Source organism: Salvelinus alpinus, chromosome 37 (assembly GCF_045679555.1).
Source record: "Salvelinus alpinus chromosome 37, SLU_Salpinus.1, whole genome shotgun sequence".
Taxonomy (NCBI): Eukaryota; Metazoa; Chordata; class Actinopteri; order Salmoniformes; family Salmonidae; genus Salvelinus; species Salvelinus alpinus.
In genome coordinates, this window is record NC_092122.1 from 17354922 (window position 1) to 17366001 (window position 11080).

At 41.3% G+C, this 11080-nt stretch overlaps 1 protein-coding gene across 2 annotated transcripts; it reads left to right on the top strand.

Moving 5' to 3' along the window:
• Positions 1 to 3735: 3735 nt before the first annotated feature.
• LOC139565880 (angiopoietin-4-like) lies at positions 3736 to 9643 on the top strand. 2 transcript variants are annotated; one of them, XM_071386512.1, is made up of 7 exons: positions 3736 to 3866; positions 5338 to 5417; positions 5512 to 5539; positions 5664 to 5755; positions 7549 to 7666; positions 7891 to 8079; positions 8489 to 9643. In XM_071386512.1, exons 2-7 carry the CDS (start codon positions 5352 to 5354, stop codon positions 8812 to 8814), a joined length of 819 nt encoding a protein of 272 aa, XP_071242613.1. In that variant the 5' UTR covers positions 3736 to 3866; positions 5338 to 5351; the 3' UTR covers positions 8815 to 9643. The 2 variants fall into 2 exon arrangements, with proteins under 2 accessions (XP_071242613.1, XP_071242612.1); XM_071386511.1 differs by lacking the exon at positions 3736 to 3866 and adding an exon at positions 4614 to 4903.
• The last annotated feature ends 1437 nt before the right edge of the window (positions 9644 to 11080 follow it).

The window sequence follows — 11080 nt, forward strand, 5'->3', positions numbered from 1 at the left end:
AGGGCTTGTAAGTAAGCATTTCACTGTAAGGTCTACACCTGTTGTATTCAGCGCATGTGACAAATACAATTCGATTTTATTTGATCAGATATGGTAAAAGATTATATTAAACAATGAATTTGTGTATATATATATATATCGTGATCTGTGGTTAGCATTAACAGTTCTAAAAACTACACTACTAATTGTATCACTGGAATTATATATTTAGGCAATACGGTCCGAGGCAGTGTGGTATATTTGTCACACCCTGATCTGTTTCACCTGTCTTGTGCTTGTCTCCACACCCCACCAGGTGTCTCCCGTTTGTTCCCGTATTCCATGTGTATTTATACCGGTGTCTTCTGTCTGTCTGTTGCCAGTTTGGCTTGTCATGTCAAGTCAACCAGCGTGGTTTTCGCTGCTCCTGTTTTTCCTAGTCCTCCCAGTTCTGACCCTTTGCCTGCCCTGACACTATACCCGCTTGCCTGACAATTCAGCCTGCCCAGATCTCGAGCCTGCCTGCCGCCCTGTACCTGCTGGAATCTGATCTGGTTTATGAACTTCTGCCTGTCCTTGACCTGCCTCTTGCCTGCCCCTTGTTTTTCAATAAATATCAGAGACTTGAACCATCTGCCTCCGGTGTCTGCATCTGGGTCTTGCCCTGTGTCGTTATAATATTGGTCAATATACCAAAGCGAAGGGCTGTTCTTAGGCACGACTCAAAGTGGAGTGGTTATAGAGGCTGCAACAGATCAACACCTCAGGAGTAAATGTCAGTTGGCTTTTCATAGCCAAGCATTCAGAGGTTCAGATAGCAGGTCCGAGAGCAAGAGAGAGAGCGAGACAGGGTTGAAACAGCAGGTCCGGGACAAGGTAGCACCTCTGGTAAAACAGGTCAGGGTTCCATAGCCGCAGGTAGAAAGACTAGAACTGGATCAGCAGCTCTACCAGGTGGACTGGGGACAGGGACAGAGTTATGCCTAAGATCACACAGTACAGGAGACAGGACAGACTGACCCTAGCCCACCACCACATAGGGTAGCATAGATACTGAGACAGAGGGAGTCGGGGACACTGTGGCCCAGTCCAAAGTTAACCCTGCACAGGGCCAATCAGATAGAATATAATCACTTGGCCAAAGTGACAGCCCCACAAGGGATATCGACAGACCACAAACTTACTACCCTGAGACATGGCCAAGAATAGCTCACTAAGATCTCCCCCACAGTATGAGCAGAGGAGGCGCAAAGACAGACAGGAAGATTACGTCAGTGACTCAATCCACTCACGTCGAGTATAGCTGGGGGAAAAATCTGGAATGACGTGATGCGCCCTCCAAGGGATGGCATGAGAGAGTGCGAGCAAGCCAGTGAGTTATCCCCAGTAGAGGCAAAGAATTCCAGTGGAGAGTCAGCCAGGCAGAGACAGCAAGGGTGGTTCATCACTCCAATGCCTTATTGCCATTCACCTTTGCACCTCTCGGGCAGACTATGCTCAATCATAGGACTTAATGAAGAGATGAGTCTTCAGTAAGTCTTTAGAGTCTTCAGTAAAGCCTTAAAGGTTGAGACAGAGTCTGCATCTCGCACATGGATTGGTAGACCATTCCATAAAAGAGGAGCTCTATAGCAGAAAGCTCTGCCTCCAGCTGTTTGCTTAGAAATTCTAGGAACAATAAGGAGGTCTGCATCTTGTGACTGAAGTATGGTATTTCACATTAAAAAAAATATTTAGCATTAATGACTCTGTGGTGGAAGATGTGTTCAACACCAGAGAGCTCAATCAAAGATATACATAAAACAGGGGGCATTAAAAGTGATATCAGTATTAACTTTTTTACTAACAGCTTTTGCAAATATAGCACTTACATTTGAAAAACGTGCCAAAGTGATTGAAAAAAACATATATATGCCGTTTAGCAGAATATACTGTAATTGTATATACACTGTGTACAAAACATTAGAAACACCTTCCTAATATTGAGTTGCACCCCCTTTTGCCCTCAGAACAGCCTTCATTCACCGGGGCATGGACACAGAGTGTTGAAAGCATTCCACAGGGATGTTTGCCAATCTTGACTACAATGCTTCCCACAGTTGTCAAGTTGGCTGGATGTCTTTGGGTGGTGGACCATTGTTGATACACACGGGAAACTGTTAAATTGCCGTTTATGACACAAACCGGTGCGCCTTGCACCTACTACCATATTCCGTTCAAAGGCACTTAAATATTTTGTCTTAAACATTTACCCTCTGAATGGCACATCTACACAATCCATGTCGCAATTGTCTCAAGGCTTAAAAATCCTTCTTTAACCTGTCTCCTTCCCTTCATCTACACTGATTGAAGTGGATTTAACAGGTGACGTCAATAAGGGATCATACTGTAGCTTTCACCTGGATTCACATGGTCAGTCTATGTCATGGAAAGAGCAGGTGTTCCTAATCTTATGTTTAGTCAGTGTATATGGTAGCAATCATCGCTATATGAGCCACGCTACAATTCCCAACATGTGGGTTAACCCTATTGGCATGATGCGTAGGGTGTTTGCAGGGATTGATGTTGCCCATCGGGCAAGTCAGAAATATTTTTGGGTTGCCCAAAGATTATGATCACTTGACCGAAAATGTAAGTGAGCTATTTACATGCAGAAATGTTATATACAGTATTGCAAGCCTTTCACCTACACATATGGGAGGAACCAGAAAGATCAGTTGTGGAATTCTTTGTATTGTGGTTGTTGCCAGTAAAAAATGTTTGCAGAGCAGGTTTAATTTACTCGACTAAAAAATGGGGAGGAACGAGAAAGATCAGCTTTAGGCTGGAATTATTTGCAGTTAAGTTTTTTTTAAATAATCACCTGCCAAATAGGGCAACCTCAGAGTAGACTCAACTAGTATGACTGCTCAGTACACTTCCCGCAGACAATGGGGCAACACTTAGTGTCAATCCCTGGTTCACATCCCTGCCCTGCTGTTCGCTACAATACCTTAAATTACAGCGTTTTTAAATTAATTTTATTACATTATTTTGAAGCCAATTCAAAACAGCATGGGAAAGGATACGGAAGTAAAGCATAAGCTACCATCCCTTTCACAGCAAATTAAATCCCTGATTACACATTTAGGCAATATCATGGCGACGTTAGCTGGCTAAACTCAGAATCAGGTCTAACGTGATCAGGTCTAACTGCCTTGTAACTTCTCCCTTAACATTAGCCCTAACCCTGACCTTAAAGAGTGACTGCCTTTAAAAAGCCACAAATCCCTTTGAAAACGGACTCTGTTTATGGCTCTGATATGAGTGACACACAAAAACACACAAAAAATGAATAAGATATTTAATAAGTTGTCTTCCTCAAATGAAAGGGATGATGATGCAATCTTTGCAAGAGGGAGGGAATCTGATTTATATTGGTCCTCAACTTGAAGCTCAGTCATTTCATTCAGGGTAAGTGGAGTTCAGCGGAGACTGCTGAGGGGAAGACAGCTCATGATAATGGCAAGTTAGTTCTGAAGGATTCATTGCCATAGAAATGTATCTGACTAAAAGGTGAGCCACTTTTTTAAGACCGGTTACCCATCTGGTCACCTATGAGACAGTGTTTGTCAGGGTGTCAGGACAAAAACATTTTTGGCTCCTGATACGTCAACTATGGGTTCAGCGCATCGAAACCAATGACATTTTTCTTCTCCAGCAAGCATTACTCATGTCAGAGTTTTTTCAGAGCAGATTCACAGAGGATCCATCCCATTCTACAACATTGGTGTTGGACACTGAGGATAAATCTGAGGGAAGAGCATCCACAGAACAGTGTTAGAGAAGGAACTGATCGGTCTAGAGCATTAACTGAGGAGTGTCCAAAAGTAATCAGATTAACAAAAGTATGTTACTTATTTTGTGTAATCCAATGGATTATGTTACTAATTACTTTTATTGTTATGTAATCTGTAATCTGTAACTGATTAAATTTTTCAAGTAATCCACCCAACCCTGATACATAAATAATGCCATTTGAAAAACTTTGCAATTGTATTTGGGGTGAATAGGATACATCTAAAGACATTTGACAGATAAACACAAACATTATTTTATTCCTTGCTCATCGTACTGTGCTGGATATATTCCTGGCTGTTTGTAATTTCCTGTAAATTCCTGTCTTGGAATGATGTTGTGTGTTTTCGCTGTGAGTTTAGACAGCGACAGGGCTCACAGAGCCCTCTTCAGGGGCTAAAGGTCCTGAAGTTTCTGCGCATGTGCGGGATTCTCTAATTATGCACAGTCTCTGCTCTACTCTTAAAGAACACGCTACTCTGGTGAATGGTGCTCATTTAGTAAAGTTAAATCAAAGCTGAATCAGTGTCTGCAAGATCACATAATGATAGTATATTACATAACATAACCAAATAAGGCATAGTATAACATTACTGTAAGACAAAAAACATTTTTCTTTTTTACATTTTAGGATGATTGTATGAATGGTCAAATTTGTGTCTCATACAGCAACAACTCAACAACACGTGCCACTAGGAAAAAGATGTGCTTTGATTGAAACAAAACACTAGTATTCTACAGTTTCTTAACACCATCTTCTCTACATCTACTAAATGCATATTCCCATGAAACTGATTGAGATCAAATGGTTGGCATGCAGATGCTGCATGGACATTTCACTGGTTAAACTTGAAGAATTATAACTCACGATTGACTGTGACAAATGGTTGCGGTAAAGAAACACATGCACAGATCATGATAAGGATCTTTCCAGGGGATCCACGGGGTGGGACTGGGACTGAACGGGCAGTTACCTACTGCTCCGCACCCTCAGCCTAAATAAATACGCTTACAGGAAACCCTCTCTGAATAACCTTTAAACTGACTGGGAGTAGATCATAGACCGTATTGGAATACACAGGACAAGGTAGGTTCTCTACATTTATTAATCACATGCAGGCATATTTCTAATTTGTGATTATAATAACTTACATAATATGTATCCTGTGTTAAATGCCTAACTGTTTAATTTCTGCCTAATTGGGTCAAACTGAATTTCAAGGGTACATGTATGGTGACCACCGTGTTGTGAGTGGAGTGGAAATGGTGACATTTTAGGTTCTCTGTGATAATGTTGTGATATTTGACACTAGTTTGCTAAGATTTTAGATAAATTAGACATTAATATCAGTCTTTTTAGCCATTTCAAAAATATGATAATTTGTGGGATTACAATAAAAAGATTCATGTGATATCAATGATACCCATAAATAGAAAAAAGCTGAAAATAAAATGACATTCTCATCGCTCCCTCTCCCTTTCTCCCTCTCTCATCACTCCCTCTCTCTCTCTCTCTCTCAGAAAATTGTGACAACATGTGGGATAGGATTATTTTTTGTGGACTGGTGATCTGTCTCATCTGCCTCACTGACCAGACTCAGGTAAATACACAGTCAGTCAGCACTGATAAACAGAGAAACATGTTATTCCTTTAAACCTGGGAGTAATTATTACTTATCTACTGGTTTTGTACAGGGCCAGAAAACACCTTTAGTTGTTCAAGGTAAGTGTAACACTTATTTGTTTTACTTACTTACTTAAAAACACAAGAGACAACCATTCTTAACCTGACCCCTGCTCTTTTCAATATGTTATTGTGTATGTGCATGTGTGTTTGCTTGTTTCAGGGACAGATTGCACACAGATCAAAACTCTCTCCCCTCGAGCCACCAGTGGAGTGTATGTCATTCAGCCTGCAGGAGTCACATCCCCCTTTAAGGTATGGAAACATCAAAATATTTAGACCAGGTACTTTATCTACTAGGGATGAACAATATATCGGCGAGCATATCGGATTCGGCCGATATTAGCTAATAATGCCAACATTGGCATCGGCCCGATGTCTAGTTTAATAGCGATGTGCAAAACCGATGTCAAAGCTGACGAGCAGACCTATGTAACATAAGTAGATGATGTAATGATGCCACGAAAAATACACCGCTACACAGAACAAAAGCAGAAAAATACTAAGCGCATACTTCCAACAACTAGTCGAGCAGTCATTTGAAAGAGTAAGAACATTTCAGCGAGACAACTCAAAGGCGAATCTATTAATGCCAAGATAATGGTTTCATTGCCCTTGACAATCAACAGTCCTCTGTCGTGGATGATGTTGGCATTCGCCGACTGGTCGAGCCCCGGTTCACACTATTTTTCAGATGTTGCTCTACCGGAGTTACACAGTTTTGTTGAAATGTACATCTGTGAGCTACTTGCTATGGGCGTCACAACTGACATTTGGACCAGCTATGTCAGCCCCATGAGCATGCTGAGTCTGACAGCACAGTGGGTCGACGAGGATTTCGTACTGAGGAAAGCCGCATAGCTTGCTCAAGAATGTGCTGGTTCTCATACCGCTGCTGCCATTTCAATGACATTTGAGAACATTTGAAACTTAGAAACATGAACACTCCTAGCTCCATTCGAACAACTGGCTCGAGAAATAAGCTAATCAACTGCGTCTGTAGCAGATGTGAAACCCTCTGTCATGGCATTGAAACGCCTGCTCAACAAATCTGCCGACACAGACCGTGGGGTTAAAACTTACAAAAGTACTCGAGGCTGTGAACAAGCGATTTGGTGGCATTCTCTTTGAGCCTCTTTACTGTGTCGCCACCATGCTCGATGCTAGGTACAAGGACCGCTACTTCAATGCTGACCAGAAACAGGGTTTATGTGAAATGTTATATACACAACAGGACAAGATGGAAACGGACACAGTGACAGTGCGCACCGAGGAAGAGAGGCCACGGACAGACAGAGCTGAAACTTCACTGCTTGACATGTATGATGAAATCCTGGTTGAGAATGAAATGACTGAACAAATTAACCACGAAAGAGCACAGCAAGGAAGTGAAAGAAATAGGTTTTGATTATATTTTACTGGTAATGGGGACATACGTAAATGCCAACAAAATAACTTTTTGGTCAGTGTGGTGTGGTGTGTGTGTGTGGTGTGTGAGTGTGTGTGTAACCTTTATTTAAAAGTCAGTGGAGAACATTTTTCTATTTACAATGACGGCCTACCCCTGCCAAATCCGGACGCTGGGCCAATTGTGAGCCGCCCTATGGGACTCCCAATCATGGCCGGATGTGATACAGCCTGGATTCGAACCATGGACTATAGTGACGCCTCTTGCACTGAGAAGCAGTGCCTTAGACCGCTACATCCATGTGTGTGTGTGTGTTAACTATTTAACTGTAATTGAATGCTTAAAAGACCGCTAAAATGTTGTATTGGGTATCGGTATCGTTTTTTTGGGCAAGGAAAATATCGGATATCGGTATCTGCCAAAAATATCCTATCGGTGCATTACTAATATCTACTGTTGTCATTTGGTTACACAACCACACAGGGGCGGTAAAGCTTAGCTATAGAATGTTGAAGGTGTTGCCAGGCTTGCTAGAGTTAACGGAGTTCCACAGGGTTCCATTCTTGGACTGTTTTTGTTCACAACAAAACAACTTGTCAAAAACATTGTTGATTTAAAAGTACATTGCCGTTGTATACAGGTGTATTGTGAGATGCTGGTGGACGGAGGCTGGACAGTCTTTCAGAGGCGCTCCGGGGCAGAGGTTCTTTTCAACAGGAAGTGGGCAGTGTACAAACAAGGCTTTGGGAATCTACAGAGTAAGGAAGGGTCCCTCTGAGCACCTCACATTCCACCAGCAACTGATACTGAGGACTGTGTAGTTTACTGAGCCAAATGTTACAAACATTGAAATGCATTTGTTTATAATGCTCATGTTACCTTCTAAATCAACCTATCATAGAGGGTTCCCCATACTGTAGTGCATTTATGTGAAGTACATTTTTCACTTCTCAATTCAGTTCTCTTCCCTGTTGTTTCCTAGAGGACCACTGGCTGGGTCTGAGTAAGGTGTTTGCTCTAACCAAGGGGGGCCGGGGGCTGAACTCGACTATGCGGGTCGATCTGTGGGACTTTGAAGGGGGCACTGCCTTCGCTGAGTACAGTGACTTCCGTCTGGGCACGGAGAGGGGGGCCTATAAGCTGAACGTTGGAGCCTACAAGGGCAACGCAGGTAACAGTTCATTTCAACAGCACAAGGTGACAGTGGTCATATTATTTACTTCAGTTTTATAGTTATTTCACATTTGGTGGCAACAATGGGACCATTACACATCACATATATGTCATATGATATGTATTCTGGGTTGATATTCTTAAATGGTGTATGCTGTGGAAGTCAATATAATCAAGAGTGAAGTAGAACTCTCTCTCTCTTTTTTTTTTTTCTACCATGTTATTGACTTGTTTATTGTTTACTCCATGTGTAACTCTGTGTTGTCTGTTCACACTGCTATGCTTTATCTTGGCCAGGTCGCAGTTGCAAATGAGAACTTGTTCTCAACTAGCCTACCTGGTTAAATAAAGGTGAAATAAAATAAAATAAAAACTGAGGTACTTCCTCCCTCCCTGTCTCTCTATAGGTGATGCCATCCGTGGGAAATACGCCGGCATTGACCAAAATGGCTTTGGCTTCAGCACAAACGACAAGGACAATGACGGCTGCTCACCCTGCATCTTTGGCGACATCGCCGAGAACGAGTGCAGCTTCTCTGAGGGAGGAGGAGGGTGGTGGTACAGTCGCTGTGGCTCTGCCAGCCTAAACGGAGACTGGCACCCCGCCGGCGAACACATCGGCTGGGCCTCCGGCCTCCACTGGGAGACCTGGAAAGGACCTGCCCCATACTCGGCCCGAGCCAGCCGCATGATGATCAAGTCTGTGTGGAAGAAGATTATTACAGCAAACTAATACGAAAACAAATCATGAAACTATTTCGTAAACTGAAATAAAACAATTAAGGCAAGGTTTGACAAACAAACCTATACTGAAACTACGATCTTTAACTTACTAAAATAAAAACACTGGACCAGTTAAGGTCTATAAGTCCAACATGGTCAGAGCCACCATGTTTCCAGTGAAGACAAAATACCATGTGGACATTTTATTTGTTACACTGCAACAATTATGCATATCTAATGTGAACAGTTTAAATAGTTTGACATAACTTATAGTTTGGAATGTTGATATTGCATGCGTGTTCAAATATAATTATCTTTAGAACATTTGTTTAGCACACACTTAGCCCATACATACTTAGCCCAAGTTCAGACACCATTAGTTTGCCCTGTAAACATGCTTGAATTCACACATTCAAAGCTCTGTGTTTAAAGTGAAATAAAAAGTTGTACTTATTGCATATTAAATGGTTTCTCATCATACAGTAAATAGGTTGTTGTTCTCCTACCCTAGAAGCCTGGTTTCTAGCTTTGATTGAATAGGGATATTTAGCTTTGTTACACATTGCTACATTAATCCCAGGGCTCACTTGAAAAAGAGATCTCAATGTGACTGATCATGGTTAAATAAAGCATAAAAAGAATAAAAGAATGAAGGCTTCAACTTTAATGAACAGATTATGATTAACAAATCAACATGCCCTGTTGTGCCTACTACAACTCTTTGAACATGATGTAACATTTCAGATAAAGCAGAACAATTAGAAGAAATTAGTCTTCGTCAACAATTTAATTTCTGTTTCAAATAAAAGCAGCCCACTTTGTCACCTGTAGGAGTCTCACTCAGCATTCCTGTGATTTCTTTACACACTGTCCTGAAGAGATAATTACGCACACGCACATGCACACACACACACACAAAGAGGTATTGTAACATGTATTGCTATTTTTATTATGATGTATTATATTGAGGTATTAACCCAGAATAACCCAGAATGAGGACTAAATGGACTAACAGACTTGGAACATTCTCAAGTGGTCATGTCTTGTGTCTTTAGACTTACCTTCGTTCTTTTTCTCCTCTTTCTCTTTCTTCCCGGAGGACTTTGTCATCCGGCTGCTCCTTCCATCGCACAGATGCACCTCCATCTCTCTTGGTGATCTCTGCCTGTATCTAAAAACAACATGGACGACAAATGCTGTATAAAGATGTGATCCACAGGAAAGTATCTGATGGCCATTTCCTCATTTGTATAAGTGTTGTCACATGTCTGAGAGGTATTCTTTCCCTTCATTGATTAGGCTACTGTACAACGCTGTCAAAGAGCCATAGCAAATCTATAGCAAAGATCCAAAGTTCCTCCCTGAAACCTCTCCTCCCACCTGTCTGAGAATTTGCTCTTTCACCAGAGGGTCATTAAGATCAACTCCTGGAGGTACTTTCAGAAACATCTTCACCATGCTTACATTTATTCATTAGTGCACACCGTAGCAAAAAGTTTTGCAACAGAAAACGAAAACAAACGTTTCTTATACCCTTTGAAAGTAACTCAAATCAAATTTATTTATATAGCCCTTCTTACATCAGCTGATATATCAAAGCGCTGTACAGAAACCCAGCCTAAAACCCCAAACAGCAAGCAATGCAGGTGTAGAAGCACGGTGGATAGGAAAAACTCCCTAGAAAGGCCAAAACCTAGGAAGAAACCTAGAGAGGAACTGCCTCTTAACTGCCTCTCATTCCGTATCATGTCCCGTAATCTTTTCAATGGGATTGACGATTATATCATAACATTTGTGAAAATGCAGTAATTTAAGATATATACAGTACCAGTCAAAAGGTTGGACACGCCTACTCATTTCAGGGCTTTTCTTTATATTTTTTGTTTTCTACATTGTAGAATTATACTGAAGACATCAAAAAAAAGAAATAACACATATGGAGTCATGAAATAAGCAAAAAAGTGTTAAACAAATCAAAATATATTTTATATTTGAGATTCTTCAAAGTAGCCACCCTTTGCCTTGATGACAGCTTTGCACACTCTTGGCATTCTCTCAACTAGTTTCATGAGGTAGTCACCTGGAATGCATTTTAATTAACAGGTGTGCCTTGTTAAAAGTACATTTGTGGAATTTCTTAACCTTCTTAATGCGTTTGAGCCAATCAGTTGTGTTGTGACAAGGTAGGGGTGGTATACAGAAGATAGCCCTATTTGGTAAAAGACCAAGTCCATTTTATGGCAAGAACAGCTCAAATAAGCAAAGAGAAACGACAG